This window comes from Petaurus breviceps, unplaced genomic scaffold (genome assembly GCF_028583685.1).
Source record: "Petaurus breviceps papuanus isolate PSGF00001 unplaced genomic scaffold, PetGlider_PUasm1.0 91133, whole genome shotgun sequence".
Taxonomy (NCBI): Eukaryota; Metazoa; Chordata; class Mammalia; order Diprotodontia; family Petauridae; genus Petaurus; species Petaurus breviceps.
Genome location: NW_027187419.1, coordinates 85,697,652 through 85,719,029, shown reverse-complemented (window position 1 = coordinate 85,719,029; position 21,378 = coordinate 85,697,652). Strand labels below are relative to the sequence as shown.

Genomic DNA, 21,378 nt, shown 5'->3' with positions numbered 1-21,378 from the left:
CTGGTGAAGCCTATGGACCTTTCTCAGAGTAATGTTTTCAAATGCATAAAATAAATGCAAAGGATTACAAAGGAAACCAATTATATTGAAATAAAGATGTAATTTTGTGTGTTGTGAAATCCATATGGCAGGTGGAGTCTAGGTTCAAAAATCTCAGGGCAGCTAGGTGGCACAGTGAATAGAGTATGGGCCCTGAAGTCAGGAGGATCTGAGTTCAAATATGGCCTCAGACAGTTGACACACTTACTAGCTGTGTGACCTTGGGCAAGTCACTTAACCCCAATTGCCCTGCCTTCCCCCGCTCAAAAAAAAAAAAAGAATACTTGTTCTGAGGCGTTAACACAAAGGGATAAATATGAGATGAGAGACAGTGTGGTGTAGTGGAAATAGCCCTGTATATGAAGACTAAAGATCTGGTCACAAGACCTATTTCTGCCACTCCAATAGATGACCTGGGGCCAAATGAGTCATTCAACTTTCTGAATAAACTTGAGGTTTCTACTCTATGAAATATGGACAGTAATACTTGGATAAAATGAGATGATATTTGCACAGTGTTTTACAAACCTTGAAGTGCCTTGTAAATGTTAACTATTATTACTTGGTTTTTGTGAGGATAAACCCTAAGAGGTATACAGTCCAAGCATTAGAAATTGGGGTTAGAATTGTGATTTCTTTGGTAAAGGTAAGTCTCAAATGAAATTCCCTCTACCAGTTCACAGTGATACCTTCTCTACAACATAAAGCCTCTGAGCATTGAGAGATTCGGTTAGGGTCACACAGCTGCTATGCATCAGGGGTGGGAATCGAATCCAATTCTGCCTGACTCTGAGGCCAGCTCTCTACCTACCCACTATACCGTCATGCCTCTTCTGTCTAAGTATTATTGCCCGTATTTTAGTCTTCATATACAGGGTTATTTATTGTTAGTGTTAGTTATTAGTGTTATTATTTCCTATTAGTTATTAGTGTTAATTATTTCCTACTCATCCTTATATACTTATTTAGGTTTGGAATATATGTAACAATGACATTTTTATATATAATATACATAAATAATATTTGTATGTTTGTTTGTTTATCATCTCCCCAATTAGATTGTGAATTCCTTGAAGGCAGGGACTATCTTTTGCCCTTTTTTTTGTATCCCTAGTGCTTAACACAATGCCTGGCACATAGTAGGTCCTTAATGTGTATTGACTGTTTACACATGATGTCTCTTCAGATACATGAAGGCAATAATTATTATCATCGTTCTAGTTCATATTTGTACAGCACTTTATTATTTACAAAACACTTCTACCTACATTCGTTCATTTGAGGCAGCTGGGTGGCGCAGTGGAGAGATAAGAGTACCGGACCTAGAGTCAAGAAAACCTGAGTTAAAATGTCACCTCAGGTATTTACAAGCTGTGTGATCCTGGGCAAGTCACCAGACTTCTGTTTGGTTCTTTCCTGATCTGTAAGATGATGCTATTAATATCACAAAACAATGAGGATACAAAAACAAAACTGCAACAGTCCCTTCCCTTAAGCAGCTTATATTCTGGGTCATCTCCTGTCATCCTGATGACAAAAGATAAACCTTCAAGTAGCTCACAGTCTAATGGGGGAGAAGACATTCAAACAAATATGTACAAATAAACCATATTTACAGAATAAATAGGAAATAATTAACAGAAGGAAGGCACTAGAATTAAGGGGTTGGGAAAGGCTTCGGATTTCAGGTGGGACTTAAAGAAAGCCAATAGGCAACAATGAAGAGAGAACATTCCGGGCTTGAGGAACAACCAGAGAAACTGTTGTGCCAAGAGATGGGGTGTCATGGGGAGAAAATTTGGAACTCAGAATCTTGTGGAAATGAATGCTGAAAACTAAAAGTAAATAGATTCTGAAAAAAAAAAAGAGATGGGGTGTCTTATTTGTGGAATAGCAAGAACAATGGCACTGGATTGAAGTGTACATGACGGAGTAAGGTGTAAAAAGACTGGAAAGGTAGAAGGGGGCTAGGCTAAAAAGAGCTTTGAATGTCAAACAGAAGATTTTGTATTTGATCGTGGAGGCTATAGAGAGCCACTGGAGTTTATTGAGGAGGGGAGTGACCATCTTTAGGAAAATCATGTTAGTGGCTGAATGGAAGATGGACTGCAGTAGGGAGAGACTTAAGACAAATAGATCCAGCAGCAGACTATTGCAATAGTCCTGGTGATGGGGGCAGCTAGGTGGTGCAGTGAATAGAGCACTGGCCCTGAAATCAGGAGGACCCGAGTTCAAATCCCATCTCAGACACTTGACACACATATTAGTTGTGTGAACTTGACCAGGTCACTTCACCCCAATTGCTATAAGAAATGGTGAGCAGATGGACTTCAGAATAACCTTGAAAGACTTATATGAACTGATGCTGAGTGAGGGGCTTAGAACCAGGAGATCATTGCACACGATTACAGACACATTGTATCTATGATGACTAATTTTGATAGATTTGACTCCTCTCAGCAAGACAAGGTTCCAAGACAACTCCAAAAGACTCATGTTGAAAAAAGCTATCCGCATCAAGAGAAAAAATGAGAGCCTGAATGCAGATTGAAACAAACTATTTGCTCTCTCTTCTCTTTTTTGTTTTGTTTCTTCTTTCTCATGGTTCATTCCATTGGTTACAATTCTTCTTTACAACATGACTAAAGTGAAAATACGTTTAATGTGAATGTATATGTAGAATCTGTATCTGATTGCATGCCATCTTGTGGGGGGGGCAGAGAGGAGACGAAAATTTGAAACTAAAAAGTTTGTGGAACTGAATGTTGTAAACTAAATACATTAATTTACTTTTAAAAAGGCAGGGTAAGGCAGCTAGGATAAGGTGCTGGCTCTGGAATGAGAAGGGCCTGAGTTCAAATCTGGCCTCAGCACTTACTAGCTATATAATCCTGGGCAAGTCACTTAACCCTGACTGCCTAAAAAAAGGGGAGGGTCATTCTGAAATTCACTAGTATCATCCTGTACTAGATTTTAAGCTCCATGATGGCAGGGCCTATATTGTTTATCATCTTTTTAACTATGGTCCCCAGACCTAGCACTGTGTCTTATATTTAGTAGGTCTGCTGAATTGAATTTAGTAGAGCTAGTGATACCTTATCCAGGAGTGTGTTGGAACCAGCTCAAATGGGCTGCTGGGAGACAAGTGTTAAATTTTCAGCATGAGCATTTTATATACCTCGAAAATCAAATGATACAAATCAGAGCTTGATTTCTTGTTTGTGGATGGTCTAGAGTTAAGAAAGTAATGGGAAAAGGGTCAGTAATGTAGAATAAGCTTTAAAGTATGTCATGCATTTTTTTTTCAGAGATCCTGTTATTAAACATTCCAGCACATCTATTTCACTTACTAGACTGAAACTCCCTGAAGACAGGACTTTTTTTTACTCATTTTTATATGCCCCTCTCCCTCCAGCACCTAACACTAAGCCATAAACATACTGTTGAGTTTTTGATGAATTTGTTTTCTTCCTTTAATAGTGTAACTGGGCTCACTCATGCTTCATTTTCTAGCAAAATGGTAATTATCAAATGAATAAACACAACAATTAACTATCTCTATTAACATGTAGTTTTATAATTAATAGATTACTTAGTCATCATAGATGACTAAATTTATGCCTGAGAAGTGGACAGACTGTCATAAAGGGTAAAGGCTACAGGGGTAGACTGAGCAGTCAGCCCCCCACCTGCTGGCGACTCCTCTTAATTGCAGCTTTGAATTCCTTTAAGATTCTGACTGATCCGTAGATGGACCATTTCATCTGGAATGATGGAAATGATGGAAATTCCTCCAGGAAAAATCCCCTTGCTCTAAAGTGATATTACATACTTAAGCCTTAGTGTGCATAAAGGCTTTGTTGGTGCATACTAATAACTCAGGCAGCTAGATGGCACAGTGGATAGAGTGCCAGACCTGGAGACAAAGAAGACCCATCTTTCTGAGTTCAAATCCAGCCTTAGGCACTTACTAGTTGTGTGACCCTAGGTAGGTCACTTAACCTATTTACCTCAGTTCCTCATTTGTCAAATGAGCTGGAGAAGGAAAAGGCAAACCACTCTTAGTATCTTTGTCAAGAAAAACCTGGCACAAAAAGTCAGATATGATTGAACAACAATAGCTCACATTAATAGAGAACTTTGCAAACTTTAAGCACTACATTCATGTGTGTTTTATTTTCCTCAAATCATGATTATTCTGACTTTACAGAATATGAAACATTCCCCCTGTGACAGTTCTATGAGGTAGACAAGGTAAGTATTATTATCTCCATTTTACAGATGAGGAGACTGAGGCCCATCAGAGCCAGGACTTGACTCTAGACCTTCCTTACTCAGTGATTTCCAGTAGTCAGCATTAGATTAAATTCTTCCACTTGTTTATTTTTGTATTTAGAAGTGGTGGTTTGTGCTAAACCAAAAGTAGATTCTCTTCATATTTTGGATCATGGTATAGGCAAATAACTTCTGTACCTAGGGTCAGAGGACTCAGTTTGCATCATGGTTGTATCAGCTGGCAGCTGATACTGATATGAAACTGATAAACTTATTGATCTAAAGCTAAAAAGCACCACTAAGACCACCTTTTCCAAACTTCTTTTACATGTGAGAACACTGAGGGAGGTTAAAGACTTGTCCAAGGACACATATATTATTTCCAAGGTCAATTTGTTGTTGTCTATTCATTTTCAATTATGTCCAACTCTTCATGACTCCATTTGGGGTTTTCTTGGCAGAGATACTGAAGTGGTTTGCCATTTCCATCTCTAGTTCATGTTACATATGAGGAAACTGAGGCAAACAGGGTTAAGTGACTTGCCCAGGGTCACATAGCTGGTAAATGTCTAAGGCTGAACTTGAACTCAGGTCTTCCTGACTCCAGGCCTGGCACTCTATCCCACTGTGTCACTTAGTTGTCCCTAAGGTTGGTTAGTCGACAATTATTCATTTTGTGTTTTATTCTGAAATTGAACACAAAAGAACAAAACCATTTTCATATGTAAAAGAAAATGTAAAAAGAGGATTGAATATTACCATGAATCTCTTCTACATAGCTTGGGTTGGGTTTTTTGCTGATGTTTTTATGTTTTGTAAGTACTCAATAAATTCAACACATTACTTTCAAAGATATCCTCAGTGGTATAGTGATTGTAATGCTGAGCTTGGAGTCAGGAAAACCCGAGTTCAGATCCTACCTCAGACACTTATTAGCTTTATGATCTGGGCAAGTCCCTTAATCTCTTTCTGTCTCATTTTCTTCATCTGTAAAATGGGGATTATAATAGAACCTGCCTCCAAAGCATGTATCAGATAAGATAATATTTGTAAAGCACTTTGCAAACCTTAAAGCACTTCTAAATGCTAGCTACTATTGCATTCATGCTTCCTTCTGAAGTTTTTTTGCTTTCTTCTGTCCCATTTTTTAAATGCTTTTATTTCAACAAGACTTTATAAAATGCCTTACTATGAGCCAAGCAATAGGGATACAAATGAATGAAATAATCCTTATTTTCAAGGAGTTTATGTTTTCTCCTTTCTCACTCTAAATCCTCTTATTTTAAATTTGTCTAATCCTAAAAATCAGTTGGATATTGGGAATACTGTGTGAAAGAAACATCTAGAAATATTTGCACTCCCACCCCCCAAATTACCAGTGTTATCACCAAAACATGAGATATGTCCCTAATTTCCAAACTTGTCATTCCAACGCCCAGGAAAAAACCTCATCATCCTTTGGGGAAACTACCCTAATCTCAATTTCTTCAGGATTAGTATTGTGTGAAGTCAAGAGGCATTTCATCACTTTTGTAAAATAAAGTGACAAAGAAGGGGTGCAAAAGTGTGTAAAGAGGGGCAGCTAAGTGGCACAGTGAATAGAGCACCGGCCCTGGAGTCAGGAGGACCTGAGTTCAAATGTGGCCTCAGACACTTAACACTTACTAGCCATGTGACCTTGGGAAAGTCACTTAACCCCAATTGTCCTGCCTTCCCCCTCCAAAAAGAAAAAAAAAGCATGTAAAGAAAGCCAATTTTAGAGTGTGTTTATCAAAATGATTACCACGGTTCAGATATTCTTTTATGTGTACATATAATTTGAAATTCTATAAAAGTAGGTCATAACACCTTGTCCTAGTAATAAGTTAAATAAAAAAATTTGCAACCAATACATTGGGAGTTAAGCCCACAAATAACGGTAAGGATTTTGCAAAATAATACTCATTATAAAGAATATGAAATCCCATAAGGTACCTATCTTTCCCAGGAATTGTACTTTAATTCTAATAAAACCATATGATAGGAGAGGAAAAAGGTTTCCTCCCCTGCCCCCTAGCACAAGCAAGCCCACAGTTTTTCAGTCACAAGGGGAGGGGAAATAGGAAGAGACAAAGAAAGTACAACTCCTTTAAGTCAAGTTAAGCCATCAGTAAGAATTTTTCAGGCACCCATTATGTGCTAGGCCTGCAGTGTGCTAAGTGTTGAGGATGGCAAGAAAGGCAAAAACAATCCCTTCTCTCAAGGAACTCACTTTCTAACAGGGGAGACAGCATGTAAACCACTATGTACATGCAAACTAGACAGTAAATAAATCAGAGATAATCTCAGAGGGAAGGCACTAGTCTTAATTAACCAGGATTGAGCTATTGCTATCTTTGGTTTGTATAAAGGGACTTTATATCCTTCCCCTCAGAGCAGAGTGCTGCAGTAGACAGACCCACTAGAGAGGGATCCCAAGCTTGTAGCCAGATGTCTTCCTATTATAAGACAGCTCCCTAAATTCTTTCCTACAGAGGGAATATACATGAGATACCAATCTGTGTAGAAACGTTTAGGGCACCTAGGCTGCAAGCCTGAGGAACTGGAGGAGGATGTTACCTTCTATAGTAACAGAGAAGGTAGTGAGGGGAGGAGAACATGTAGGAGCCATTAGATAGAGCATTGAGTTTGGAATCAGGAAGACTCAATTTCATGAGTTCAAATCTGGCCTCAGATACCAGCTATTTGACCCTGGGCAATTCACTTAATCCTGTCTGCCTCGTTTCCTCATCTGTAAAATGAGCTGGAGAAGAAAATGGCGGACTACTCTAGTACTTTCACCAAGAAAACCCCAAAGAGTCAGAGATGAATGAAAGGGACTAAACAAGAGGCATTTATTATTAGTTTTCAACTTCTCTGATAGAATGTGATCATTGAGAGGGTGTGAATTGTAGTGTATAGGATGCCTTCTTAGCTAGGAGTTTGTGTTCAAATTCTGCCTCAGATACTTTCTAACTATGTTTAAGGAGACAAAAAGTTTTTTATTTTCTTTAGCCAGAATGCAGAACAAAAGGCAAATTGTTTTTATTTATTGCTGGTAGTTGGATACATAATAAGGGAGAAATATGAACCAGGAGAGTAAAGGATTGTGAAACTACCTTTTTTTGTTTTTTTTTCTTGCTCAAGTTGATTTGCTTATCAATTAGATGGGGTATTGTTAATGAAGTCTCCACATAGCTCCAGGTATTATTTTTTTGATGGTCCCCAAATTGGGTTGGGGGCCATAGGATTACCCTATTGGGGCTGAATAGAGGTTTAAAGGAAATTTCTAACTCTATAATAGTTGTCTTCAAAGTAGTGCCAGACACAGGTAATTTCTTAAAATAGACTTATGTGCCTAGAGTACTTTAGCTGGATGTCCTTAGCTAAGTGTAGTCTCATAGCCTCATCTATGGTCTCAAGACCTGCTGTTTGGCCCTGCTCAGGGAAATGTTTCTAGTCATTTAAACTTAATTTTATTTTTTGGGTTTGTTACATTTTAAATTTCAGATTGTTTCCTTCCCTCTCTCCCCACCCCACATTAGAGAAGTCTACCATTTATTTTTATTACTTTATATATTTATATAAATATATGTATATATGTCTGTGTATACAAACACATATACATATATATGTCAACAAAGGGTCAGTAGATGACCCTGAAGAGCTTAAACCAAGGAGTTGGGAATGGAGAAAAATTTGGTAACCAGAAATGCTCAACTGAAATAACATCCCCCCCAGGGAAGAGGAGAGACATGAGCCTATAAATGCAATATCCTGCAGAGAAAATTCATCCACCTAAGAGCGGCACAATGATATCTGCAAAGGCCATTGGCAGGCCTGCACCAGAGAAAATATGAATTGCCTTGATCACCCAGGTTCCCATTATGTGCCTCTTGAGGCATGGCTCCTGCGTGTGATCCTTGGTCATAATATGGTAGTCTGTGGTACAGTGCATTCCATTTGTGCATAAAGGAGATCTTTTTTTGGTAATTTATTTGCTAATTCTATTTGATGAAATCTCTCTCTCTCTTTTTTTTTTTTTTAGTTAATGTGTTTTCTGCCTGACTAGTAGAAGTAATACCCATCAGTGGGGTTCTATGAGCAATGGCTTTTGAGTGGGTATTGACCCATAAAGGGCCTTGAACTGGGGTTAGCTTTTCTGGAGACCTGGATGTAAGAGGAGGCACCACTTAGGTACTACATGTGTGATCATGGCCAAATCACATAATTGTTAAAAGAAATACTTTCCTCATCTGTAAAACGGAGTTAATAGTCAATCCTCAGTATTCACACATTTAACTTTTGGGACTTCAAGCATTCAAGTGATTTTCTTAGTAACCTCATTTTTACTTTCCCATTGGCCACAGTACATTTATGACCACGTGCAGTAGGAAAAAATGAAAGGTGCTATGCACACAAGTTTGTGGAGAAACTGGTATCCTACTAGGATCTTCATTGGGCTTGTTCACCTTACTGCTGCAGAGTAAAGCATTTCATGCATTTGTTGCATATTTGCATTGTTTGCCTTTACAATTCAAATTTTGTGTTGCAACTATGCCCCCAAAGCATAGTGCATTGAGCTCAGAGCCCAAGTATACCATGTCAGTGATGCGGCTTAGTGAAAAAATAAAGATGTTAGATAAACTTTGTGCTAAAATGTCTGCAGCTACTGTTGGTCTCAAGATTAGTGTTAAGGGAGCAATGATTCCTTATATCTGCAGAAAGTGTTTGTGAATCTGCTGCAGAAAGTGCTAAAGTAACCTCTCAAATATGAGACTTGAAAAAATGCAAAAGCAGTTGAGTGTGTGGGTAAATGAGATGGTCACCCTGGCCCTCTCTCCTGCTAATGGGGGCCAGGGAAAGCTGGTGATTCACTCTGGGGCATGTGCTTTTCATCAAAGAACTCTTTAACCATGGAGCTGAAAGGGAGATTAGAGATGGCAGGTTGCCACTTTCCCTTTCTGATCTTTGGGCTCTTCTGAGATTGCTATCACTACCCCCTGCCATCCCTCACCAGTTCAGTGTTGCCTCTCTTTTCCCCTTCTCCTTATGGCTTATTTTATGGTTACTGTGTTAGGAAAAGGACATATTATACCTGGGAGTATACAAACCCAGACAAACCCAGGAACTACATGAACATAATTACAAAACACTTTTTTTTTAAAGCAATCAGGGTTAAGTAACTTGCTCAAGGTTACACTGTACAAAACACTTTTTATACAAATAAGGTCAGATTTAAATAATTGGAGAAATATTAATTGTTCATGGGTAGGCAGAATCAATATAAAAAAATGACAGTTCTTCCTAAATTAATATATGTAATTCAATACTATCCCAATTAAGTTACCAAAATATTATTTTATTGAGATTGAAAAAATGATAACAAAATTCATTAGGAAGAACAAAAGGTCAAGAATATCAAAACAATTGATAAAAAAAAGTAAAGGGGGAGGCCAGGTGGTGCAGTGAGTAAGAGTGCCGGCCCTGGAGTCAGGAGGACCTGAGTTCTGTTCCGGCCTCAGATACTTAACACCCACACAAAATAACTGGCTGTGTAACCTTGAGCAAGTTACTTAACCCCAATTTCTTTAAAAAAAAAAAAGTCAAGGAAGACAGTTTAATAGTATCAGATACTAAACTGTATTATAAGATGGTAATTATCAAAACTATCTGGTACTAAGAAATGGAAAGGTGGATCAGTAGAACAGAGTAGATATATAATAAATAGCAATAAACTATTATAGTAACCTTGTGTTTGACAAATGTAAAGATTTAAGCCTTAGGGATAAGAACTCACTACTTGGTAAAAATTGTTGGGAAAACTAGTAAGCAGTCTGGCAGAAACCAAGTATAGACTAATAACTTATACCATTTATCAAGATATGGTCAAAATGGATACATGACCTAGATATAAGGGTATCTTTATCATAAGTAAATCAGAAGAATGTGGAACATATTACTGATCAAACTTATGAATAGGAGAAGAATTTATGAATAAACAAGAGATAGAGAGCACTATGAGGTGTAAAATAAATAATTTTAATAACATTAAATTAAAACAGTTTTGCTCAAATAAAACCAATGTAGCCAAGATTAGAAGGAAAGTAGAAAGTTGGGGGGGAAGGGAATTTTATAGACAGTTTCTCAAATAAAGGTGTCATATCTCAAAAATATAAAGAACTTTGTCAAATTTATAAGAATATGGGTTATTCCCCAATTCATAAATGATCAAAGGATGTAAATAGGCAGTTTTTGGATAAAGACATCAAAGCTACATATAGTTACATGAAAAAATGTTCTAAATCATTATTGATTAGAGAAATGCAAATGAAAACATCTTTAATGTATTATCTCACACATATCAGATTACCTAAAAGCATAGAAGGGGGAAATATAAAATGTTGAAGTGAATGTGGAAAAATCGGTACACTAATACACTACTGATAGAACTGTGGACTGATTTGACCATTTTATTTTATTTTATTTCTTATTTTTTCTGCTTTTTGGAGGACAATTGGGGTTAAGTAACTTGCCTGAGGTCACACAGCTAATTTTTGTGTTAAGTGTCTGAGGCCAGGTCTCAACGCAGGTCCTCCTGACTCCAGGGCCAGTGCTCTCTATTCACTACACCACCTAGCTGCCCCTGATTTAACCATTTTAGAGAGAAATCTGTAATCATGCCCAAAGAGTAATAAAACTGTGTATACCCTTTGACCCAGCAATACCACTGTTAGGACTATTTCCCAAAGTGATTAGGGAAAAAGGAAAAGAACTTATCTGTTCTAAAATATTTATAGCCCCTCTCTTTGTGATGGCAAAGAACTAGAAATTGAGGGGATGCCCATCATTTGGGGAATGACTGGACAAGTTATGGTATATGATTGTGATGGGGTACTACTGTGCTGTAAGAAATGATGAGCAAGTTGATTTTAGAAAAACATAGAAAGATTTGATGAAATAATGAAGAACTAAATAAGAGAACCAAGAAAACATTGTATACTGCAGCAGCAATATTGTTCAAAGAATAACTGAACAACTGAGCTATTTTGAGTATTATAAATATTCAAATCAACTACAAAGGACTTATGAAGGAAGGTGCTATATGCCTCCAGAGGAAGAACTGACAAATAGAAGTATGCATAGTATGGTTTTACATATTGTAAAGCCAAGCACAAGCAACTTTCCAGAGGACTGATGTTGTCAACAGCTTTTCAAGGTTCTGATTACACAGTATAGTGAACTCGCTATTTATTCAGTAACAAATCGGAGCAAAACGTTCACAGAAAATCAATATACAGCATTCACTATGTCACAACTCAACAACTTATCACTAAAATAGTCACATAGTTTTCACCAAAGTAGTCACATAGTTTTAAACAAAGTACAATCATTTAGTAACTCAATCATTCAGTCATCCTTAAGGAAGCTTGCCTCCTTAAGGGACACAAAGTATAAAGGTCAAAGTCCTCCATCCATGGGGTGCAATAAAGTTACAATATCATCAGTCACTACTCAGTACCCTCTTAAGGGGTAGTGGAAAATACAAAGGCCATTCACCCCTAGGTCACAAGTAAGTTACAATTTCATCAGTCATTACTCAGTACCCAGGAAGAGGTCTTTTCATCTTGACTGCAGGCAGGTTTTCAGTTTCCATAGTTCCTCTTCCATGGTCCCAGCTCCTGCCCAAATCTAACCAACTGCCACCTGAGTTCAAAGGCAGACAGATCCCAATTTTTTGTCTAGCTCTCCATGCAGTTCCTGCTCTAGACTGGAGCTCACAGTGTCCAGTCCACCTCAAGTCCTTCACAGTTTCTATTCCTGGGAAGAGAAAACTTAACAGAGCCACAATATCTACACACATCAAGCTTAGCAGAAGTACAACAATATTCACACACATGGTCAGCACTATCATCTCAATTTACTTTCTGCCTGTGAAGTCAACATAGACCCAAAACAGACAGACAAAGTACCTACACCACAGTCATGCTTCCTCTGGCAGTTCTAGGTGACCCTTAGAAGTCCTCAGCAGCTCCGGCTAGTTCTCGGAAACTCAGCAAGCATTTGGCTGGCTCTCTGAAGAAGTTCCACCACCATAAGTTCTGTTCTCAGAATCAAAATTACTTTCTGCAGCTCCATTCTCAAAATCAAAATCACTTTATCCAGCTCCATTGTCAAAATCAAAATCACTTTCTCCGGCCTCCACACAGCTTGCTCCAAGAAATTGTCTCAGTTCTCAATTCTCATTTCTCTTCTCAGTTCTTCACAATTCACAGTTCAGTCTTCAGTCCAGCAGTAGCAACCAGCCTCCAGATGCTTGATGAGAGAAATTGTCTCTCTCTCTCCTTCCCCGGCAGTAGCTGCTCTGCCTCCACAATGCTTGTTCTAAGAAATTCTGACTCTCCCAGCTGGAGCTTTTCCTTATATGTGGTATTAGCTCCTCCCTGTTCAGCCCTTTCTTGTTACATCAGCAACAGGGATCCATACCTTCTGTTTCTTTACAGAGACATAATGAGGTAAACTATCTCATAAAGAAGAGGCAAAGGAAAAGGGCAACAATGGAGGGGAAGAATAGGAAGGCAAAAGGGAATGAGTCAACCTTATTTTCACTGAATTTGTCTTGGGGAGGGAAAGAAATACATACTAAATAGGGTATCTCACCCTACAGGAGAGTAGGGGGAAGGGGATGAGAAGGGGGATGATGGAAGGGAGGGCAGGCTTGGGGGGAGGGAAATTGGAAGCACTCACTTTTGAAAAGGGACGAGATCAAAGTAGAAAATAGAACAAGTGGGTGGTGGGATAGGAGGGAGGGAAATATAGTCAGTCTTTTACAATATATCTACTATGTTAATGTTTTGCATTAGCCACATGTGTACAATCTATACTGAACTGCTTATCTTCCCAGTAAGGGTGGGTGACAAGGGAGGAAGGGAATGAATCTGGAATTCAAAGTTTTAAAATTATATATACACGTAATACTATTATTAATACTATCTTACATGTAATTGGAAAAGAAGATATACAAGCACTGGGGCATAGAGATCAACCATGCCCTACTGGAAAAGTCTAAGGGGGTATGGGAGAAGATATGGGAGAGAGCAGATTGGAGGAGGCGATATCCTGTGGGACTGCTATTCTGGGGTGGTGGGTAGGTGAAAACCGGGAGAAAATTTGTAACTCAAAATCTGATGGAAATTAATGATGTAAATAAAGCATTTGAAAAATAAAAATAAATAAAACAAATTAATATATTATATAGTTATATAATATATAAATTAATATAAATAAGTAAATTTAAAAAAAAGAAATGTGTATATTATCAGAATTAATGGTTTATTGTAAAAAAATTGTATGCAGAAAATTATATTTTCAGGAGTATCTAGTGAATGATTATAGTTTTTGATGGTTGTGGGAACCCAACCACCTATTTCCCATAGGTTCAATGTATCGACATTAGCATTTTTTTACTTTTGTGCCATTTTCTAGGAAAATTACCCCCGTGAAAATCGAGGATTGACTGTACATGTACTACCTATCAAGGTTGTTATAAAGAAAATGCTTTGCAAACCTTAAAGCCTTTATAAATAAAATAATAGATTAGAGTTGGAAGGGAGTTTTATTACCATAAAAGTGTTAAGTAATACATCTTGCATTTTTATTTTGTCTAGGAGGGATGGTGGAAAGTTAAAAACTGTGAAGAAGAAATTCCATACATTTGTAAAAAAACAGGACATGTCCTTTCTGAAACTAAATCAGGCTGCCATGAGGTAAGTCTGTTTAACTTTATAAATTATGCATAAGGACCTTTAGACATAGTCATTTGAAATTATTATCCTTTTTTTACAAGAGGAACTAATTATATGAGTATGTGATTTTAAAAAAACAATATACAAATGAATCAGAAAATCATGAAAGATTTACAACTTTTTGAAAGCTGTCTTTATGGATCATTGCCTTGTCGACACTTGTGACCTAAATTTCCGTTTCTTTCTAGATCAGAAGTCTAAATGATTTTCTTCCCCCATCTGTACAAATAATAAGTGTTACATGATGCCTAATCTCACACATGGTTTTCATAGTTCAAGTGTGATGGCAGAGGGAAAAGGAGGCATTCCTTTGATCAGGGGAGGGAGGCCTTATACCTACACTCTTACATTCCTTTCACTTACAGAAAACACAAATAGGATAAGGGGACCATCAATCAATGTGTTTGGATAGAATAAAGCAAGCAAAGGCCAGAAATTCTTATAACATTTATGGTCTATTGGTAAGTGGAAGAAAAAAAAAGTTATTTATATGGTTTTTTTTAATGAAAATAAGATAGAAAAATTATTGCTATTATAATCATTGAAGTGTGTTTTAGATACTGAATTCAAACTATCAGGGACACTAGGCATGATATAATGGCTTCCTGTAATCAGGAAGATCTGAGTTCAAGTGTGACCTCAAATGAATGGTAGCAGTGACCAGGAGCAAGCAAGTCACCTAGTCTCTTAGTGTTCCAGTCTTCAGCTTTCTAAGCCTCTAAGTTAGAGATAAGCTGTCAAGTGGTATTGGCGGGAGAGGAGGAGAAAGAGGGGGAGTTCCTTCACTGAGTAATCCCTATATTGATGAAATTCATTTTTCCCCTATGGCAGTTCTGGGGGTTTGAATAACATACAATTACTGCCACATTTTCATCAGTAATGAAGAGCATATGCTGATTGCCTACTTATGTGGTGCCATACAAAGGGCACCAGCAGATCGAATCAACTTGCCTCCTCACTGTCCCTGGAGAGACACTGACTGACCCACAACAAATACACTTTCAACATCTTCATTTCTTTTCCTTTTTCTCTAATTGTCTCAGCTCTTAGATATTGTTTTTATTTGAATTAAGAGATAGATAGAATGCATGTACGAATATACATATGTGTGTAAACACATAAATACATAAACATAGATAAGGCTACATGTGTTATTCCATAAGCATAAATTTCATTAGCATGTAAAAATAAATTTCCAGTGAGGAAGAATTCCACTATGAGCACAAGTCAACACCTCTTCAATGTATGGTCTTAGAGAGTGTTGTAATTATTGTTATTACTACTACTAATAGTAATTTACATTTATATATAAAAGTAAATTTATATATAAATATAAAAAGCATTTATATAACACTTTACAAATATCATCTCATCATTTTCACAACTCTAGTAGGTTGGTACTATTATCATTCCCATTTTACAGATGAGGAAATGGAGGAAGACCAAGGCCAAGTAACTTGACCAGGGTCAAGTTGACCAGCCAGGAAGTATCTGAGGCTGAATTTGAGCTCAGATCTTCCTGACTTAAGGTTTACACTGCCTAGCCTCCCCCCCGCCACACACACACATTACATATACATATATACACATATATATGGAAAAATATGTGAATATAGATAGCTATAGATGAAAATATAGATATAGGGGACTGCTAGGTGGCGCAGTGAATAGAGTACCAGCCCTGGATTCAGGAGGACCTGGGTTCAAATCTGGCCTCAGACACTTAACACAAAACTAGCCATGTGACCTTGGGCAAGTCACTTAACCCCAATTACCCTACCTTCCCCCCTCCAAAAAGAAAAAAAAAAGAAAATATAGATACAGATTATATCTCTATCTATACATATACACACACACACATGCTTACAGAGAATTTAAGTTAGAAATGTTTCATAACATACCCATCTTCACTCATATCCTTTTGGTATATATTCTTTAACTTACATAACAACACCTGATATAGATAGTTCTTCAGGAATGTAGATGTTTCAAGATTTGAGTTCAATAGTGAGAGCTGACAAATCCAATTTCAAAAATCAGATTTCTGAATCTTATGGATATAGATTTCTTTACCTTTATTAAATGTTGTCAAATACAGGTTTTCTTCCTAATAGATACATTTGACCTATTTTGCTCCTTTTGCCAAGTCTAGCTGTAACTACTTGGCTCGTGGTACTAATGCAGTCAGGTTCAAGGACTGGACATATCTACAAGTCAGTTTGTTTCTCTCTATTCCATGGCCACACATTATATCCCTGTAAGACAAATAACACTAGCACACAGGATGGCTGCTAGAACAGGGTCATTCTTGATCTGGTCATACAGGAAAGAGACTAAGACAGCTTCAAAGGGGTTAATAATCTTACTTTATTCTAGTCTATTTTTCTCACAGGGGTTTCTGATAATGGAAGCACAATTCCTATGGTATTACCTATTCACCCTTCTCATAGGGGCTGGCAAGAAACCAGGGCAACTACCCCTAAATCTAAATGGGGTCAATCGACACAGGCACAGCTTGTACATCTCCCTAAATCCCCTCAAGCCTCAATGGGGACCGGTTGAGGCAAGCACAGATTCCCCCTCCCCCAAGCCTTGATGGGGGCCAATCAAGGCACACACAGAAGTCCAGCTTGCACATTCAACCCTAAGGGTTCCCCACTACTTGACCAGTGCCCACCTACTTTATAGGGCAACAGACAAAGAAGGCATATTGCCAGTAATAGCCTCACAAGTTTACGTCACCTCATCCCTGTATCTCACTGCACAGTCATAGTAGGTGTTTACAATTTAAGTACAAATGTTTATATTATTTATCATTATATAATGCTGCGTAAAAGTGGTGGAGATGTTTTGAATCATAATCTTGAGAATTCATATCTGATACCTGGGAACAAGAGATTGTTATGGCTATGGATCCTGGGAAACTGAACTCTAAGAAATCATAACAAAAATCCACTTTACACACACTAATATCCACCTTACTTACAATCCCCAAACCCCCTTAGCCATTTTCCATTTTCCTTTGTTCTCTCTGATTGCTGAGGGGGGATGGGGGTGGGGGTATACAAATTCTCCTATAATTTCTACAAATTTATAGTCTCTCCCAAGGGTAAAAAGTATGCTTATCATTTATGTTTTGGAAATGTTTATACCATTTTATTAAAAGGGCTCACAGATTTAGAACTGGAAGGGTTTTTAGAGGTCAGGTATTCAACCCCCTCATTTTACTGATGGTCTAGAGAGATGCTAAGCAACTTTCCCAAAGTCATACAAGTTGTAAATAATGAATAGAAGTTGTTGTTCTTCTGCCCCTTTGTAATCTCCCTGTAAATATTCACACCTGTGAGCTTGGCTTAGATTCTACTTTAAAATCTGCCTTTTCTCCTCTCATACATATACTAGAGTGCTCGAGTGTGCATGCGTGTGCGCGCATGCACATACACACACGCATACATATGCTTATGTATCATGCATATGTGTGCATGATTAAAGTCAGAATTTTTTAGCTATCTGACATTTTAAAAGGTTCAAGAGAAATAGTTTCTGAGTAATTTAACCATTTTATTAATAAAGCCAAAAGGTTATTAATAAAAAGATGGTCATTTGGCAATATCTTTCAGCCCAAAGATCATCATGGTAGGCAGGACTCACAGTTTATATTCCCTTCAAAACAGTAGGTAGTTCATCAAACAGCAATAAAATCCAATTAGAACTGGTTAATGTGATTGGAGATGGTCTATATTGAAATTTGGGCTAAGTATCTCTTAGATGGGGAAAGTACCTCTATACCAGACCACCCATAGCTTACTTAGAATGTATACCCCACCCAAGCCCAAGCAGAGCACAATAGGTTCCACCATAATGTCCTTAAGAACCGAACTTAAAAGTAAGGACTTTGGGCAGGGGGGTGGGGGGGGGAGGAAGCTATGAATCTCCCCAGTTGGTTATTAATAATAATTTCTCATAGCTAGAGATTATTTTGTTGTTGTTCAGTTGTTCCAATCATGTCTGACTCTTTGTGACCCCATTTAGAGTTTTCTTGGCAAAGATACTGGAGTAGTTTGCCATTTCCTTCTCCAGTTCATTGTACTGCTGAGGAAACTGCAGCAGAGGTTAAGTGACTTGCCCAGGGTCACACAACTAGTAAGTGTCTGAGGTCACATTTGAACTCAAGTCTAAGTGACTCCAGATCCAGCCCTCTGTCTACTTGGCCACCTAGCTGCTTCAGAGGTTGTCTGGTTTAGCTCATTCTGCAGTTAATTCTGTAGATAAGGAAACTGAGTCTCAGAGAGATGAAATAACACCATGTATTTCTGGATCAAAATCACAAATCTAAAAGCAAATTTGTGTTTATATTTGGTTAATTCTGTTTCTTTCCACTCTGTACTCAGTGGACTAGGAGAAAAATTTATATTATTTTGCAGCTGTGGATAAGTAATAACAAATATCTCACTGAAGAAAACACTTGAGATATTTGAAAACATCTGGGTGTTTGACCTCGTAAAGGCGCATCCTAAAAATTAACATAGGTTGAATCTCCATGTGAAAAGGAGGTTACACATGCATGTGTACACAGGTAGTTGCACCAGCAGCTGATACATACAGATCTTCAGGAATGTAGTCATTGCAGGATTCGGATCTTTCAGTTGCTGGAAATTTTTTTCCTACTCCAGACTGCCCAGAAACTCAAACCAGGCATTGTGTCTTTTATTTTTGCCTTCTAACCCAGTTGTTTCATTCTTGTCATAACAGACAATAAGATTTCTCCCTTTTGTGCACTATTATTGTTTCAGAGAATGATATGGGGTGTTTTTTTTTCCTGCTCTAGCTGTAAGATACCTGCATTTTATCTGACATTAATCTAATTGTATACAGCTGTTGGGCTGACTAGCACTAAGTACTTAAGCAACCCAATCCTTGTCTACTGAGGAATAATGGACCTCCCCAAATTTTTCTAGTTTCATTTTTTTCCCCATTTTGAGAGTGCATATCTACCATAGTAGAATTCAAATTTGCATGGCTACTGTTGGTGTTTGATCATTTTGCTGCCCATCTTCTTTCCCCTCAGATCAGTTTTGTCAGTGTTTGTATATTCAGTGCTTTAATGTCCTAATATATTTGTAGCTCACCAATATATTTTTTTTATTATGAACATAATTTGAATATATCCCATCCTTGTAGCCATTTGTTTGAATGTAATCCCTTTTCCAGAAACTTTACTGAGTCAATTCAGAAAATCCCTCTGATGATTCAGGTTAAAAATTTTTTTCCTCTATACCAGTTTTAGTGACCTGAATGGCATCGATAATTGTTTGCACATTTTTTGTTATTATTTAAAAGCATTTAATAACCACTTACCTATATGATACAATGCAAAGAATACTAGGAGAGACGATCAGACTGCCTCTTCACGTTTCCATGGTAGACACCAGCCCCCAGGCTTTCATCATTTTTATTTCTTTTCCTTTTCCTTTTTATTAAATTGACTCAGCTCTTGAGTTTTGTTTTTATTTAGCTAAGCACTCTATCGGTTCTCCTCATCTAAAAATGGCTAAAGGAATACTTGGTCCAAAAGGTCAAATTGTCAAAAGTCCTTGGCCTGCCCATCTAAATAAACCCAAATGGGGTCTCACTTCCCTTCCTCTGTTGTGTGAGAGATTTGGGCTGTGAGGGAAAGGGGTGGCAATGGGGGAGGAAGTGGGGGATTCAGGAGCAGGAAATGGAGAGCCATGAAAAGAGTAAGTAATCAGATGACTCACTTAATGATAATGTTCCAAACTGAAATAGCTTATTTCCAGAGTTGGGTTTTCTCTAATTTACTACAAGACAAAGACACTTGCCACAAATTGGACTATAAATTGTGTTAGATATGATCTGAGAAAAACTATAAGTAATGGCAGAGTACAAAGGGAAGAGGGGTTAAAGGGTGGCAAGCATAGAATATTCCTATACCCATAAGAGAATTTATTCTATTGAAGAAAATTCCCCAAACCTCAGTTGAAAAAACAATGAGTGTATTTCACCTACATTGGACTATTGAAGAGGAGGGTCACATTTCAGAGTCTGTGTCATGTCACCTTGGGGCCATCAATTTTGATTGGGGGGAGGGAGGGCAGAGTTCACCGTTTTTCTACAAAAAGGACAGCTATTTTAATTCTCCCCTCAACCTTTTTGCATTCTATCGACAGCAAAGGGAATAAGATTACTACTGGTGTCTAGTCCCTGCTCTGCCATTAACTAGTTTGGCAGATTTCCTCTACTACTTGGGCTTTAGTTTTTTCACCTGTAATATGGGGAATAATCCTTTCCACCTCACATATTTACTGTGGGAGGGAAAATAGCAAGCGATCATAGAATAGAACAGTGAAAAATAAAGAGCTCTATTAGAGAGGCATCTGCCCCTTCCCCCTCTGTTACCTTACATGTAGCTGAAATTCTCTGTGAGAATCACTTATAGACTGTTCTTTAGGTCTGAAGAAAAGATGTAAAAAGATTTTATTCCAGTCTCTTGGGCAGGGATGAGGGGATGGTAATGGTGGGGGAGAGGGCAATGGGGGGAGAAATAAATGAATGTTACCACTTACTACTGAAATTATGTGGAAATAAGGGCTGCTATGCTGTCTCCTTAACCTTTTCCAAGGTAGGAAACAAACAAAAAAAGCAACCCAAGGATCAGGTTTGAGCTGATTTCCATTTTTGTGGCGTTTTATTTATTTTGGGGGGTTTGGGGAGATGGAGTGGGGAGTGAGTTCCTCCATTTTCATTTGTTTTAGGTAAGTTTCTAGATAATGCCTCAAATAAATATAATGTTAACAACAGTGAATCAATAGAGGAAGAACTAAAAGATAATAGATTGTTCTGGATACAGACATAAAAGCTGGGAGACAAATTGCAAATGGGTATGTATGTACAGGAAAGGAGGTCATAAGAGGTTGTGAATGAGCTGAGTTTAGAAGGGATCTTGCTCGATAACCAAGTCAGTGTTGCTTCCCTGATTTTATATTTCCTTTTTTAAGGGATGGGAAAGACATGGTGGATTTTGTTACAGAATTGACACAATCCGTCGAAGTTTTGAGCATGCTTCCAGTGGCTATTACTGTCCTCCTTCACTTGGAACAGTTACCAACAGGTAGAATAATACTTTTGTTACAGAAACACAACTGCGACACCAAGCCGCGAGAGAGAGAGAGAGAGAGAGAGAGAGAGAGAGAGAGAGAGAGAGAGAGAGAGAGAGAGAGAG

At 37.9% G+C, this 21,378-nt stretch overlaps 1 protein-coding gene across 1 annotated transcript in view; it reads left to right on the top strand.

Moving 5' to 3' along the window:
• Positions 1 to 21,378, top strand: part of PLA2R1 (phospholipase A2 receptor 1) — a 163,705-nt gene that overhangs the window by 71,903 nt on the left and 70,424 nt on the right. The window contains exons 9-10 of the mRNA XM_069080124.1: positions 14,001 to 14,099; positions 21,155 to 21,267. Of these exons, the coding sequence (XP_068936225.1) occupies positions 14,001 to 14,099; positions 21,155 to 21,267 (212 nt within the window). The remainder of the gene's footprint in view (positions 1 to 14,000; positions 14,100 to 21,154; positions 21,268 to 21,378) is intronic.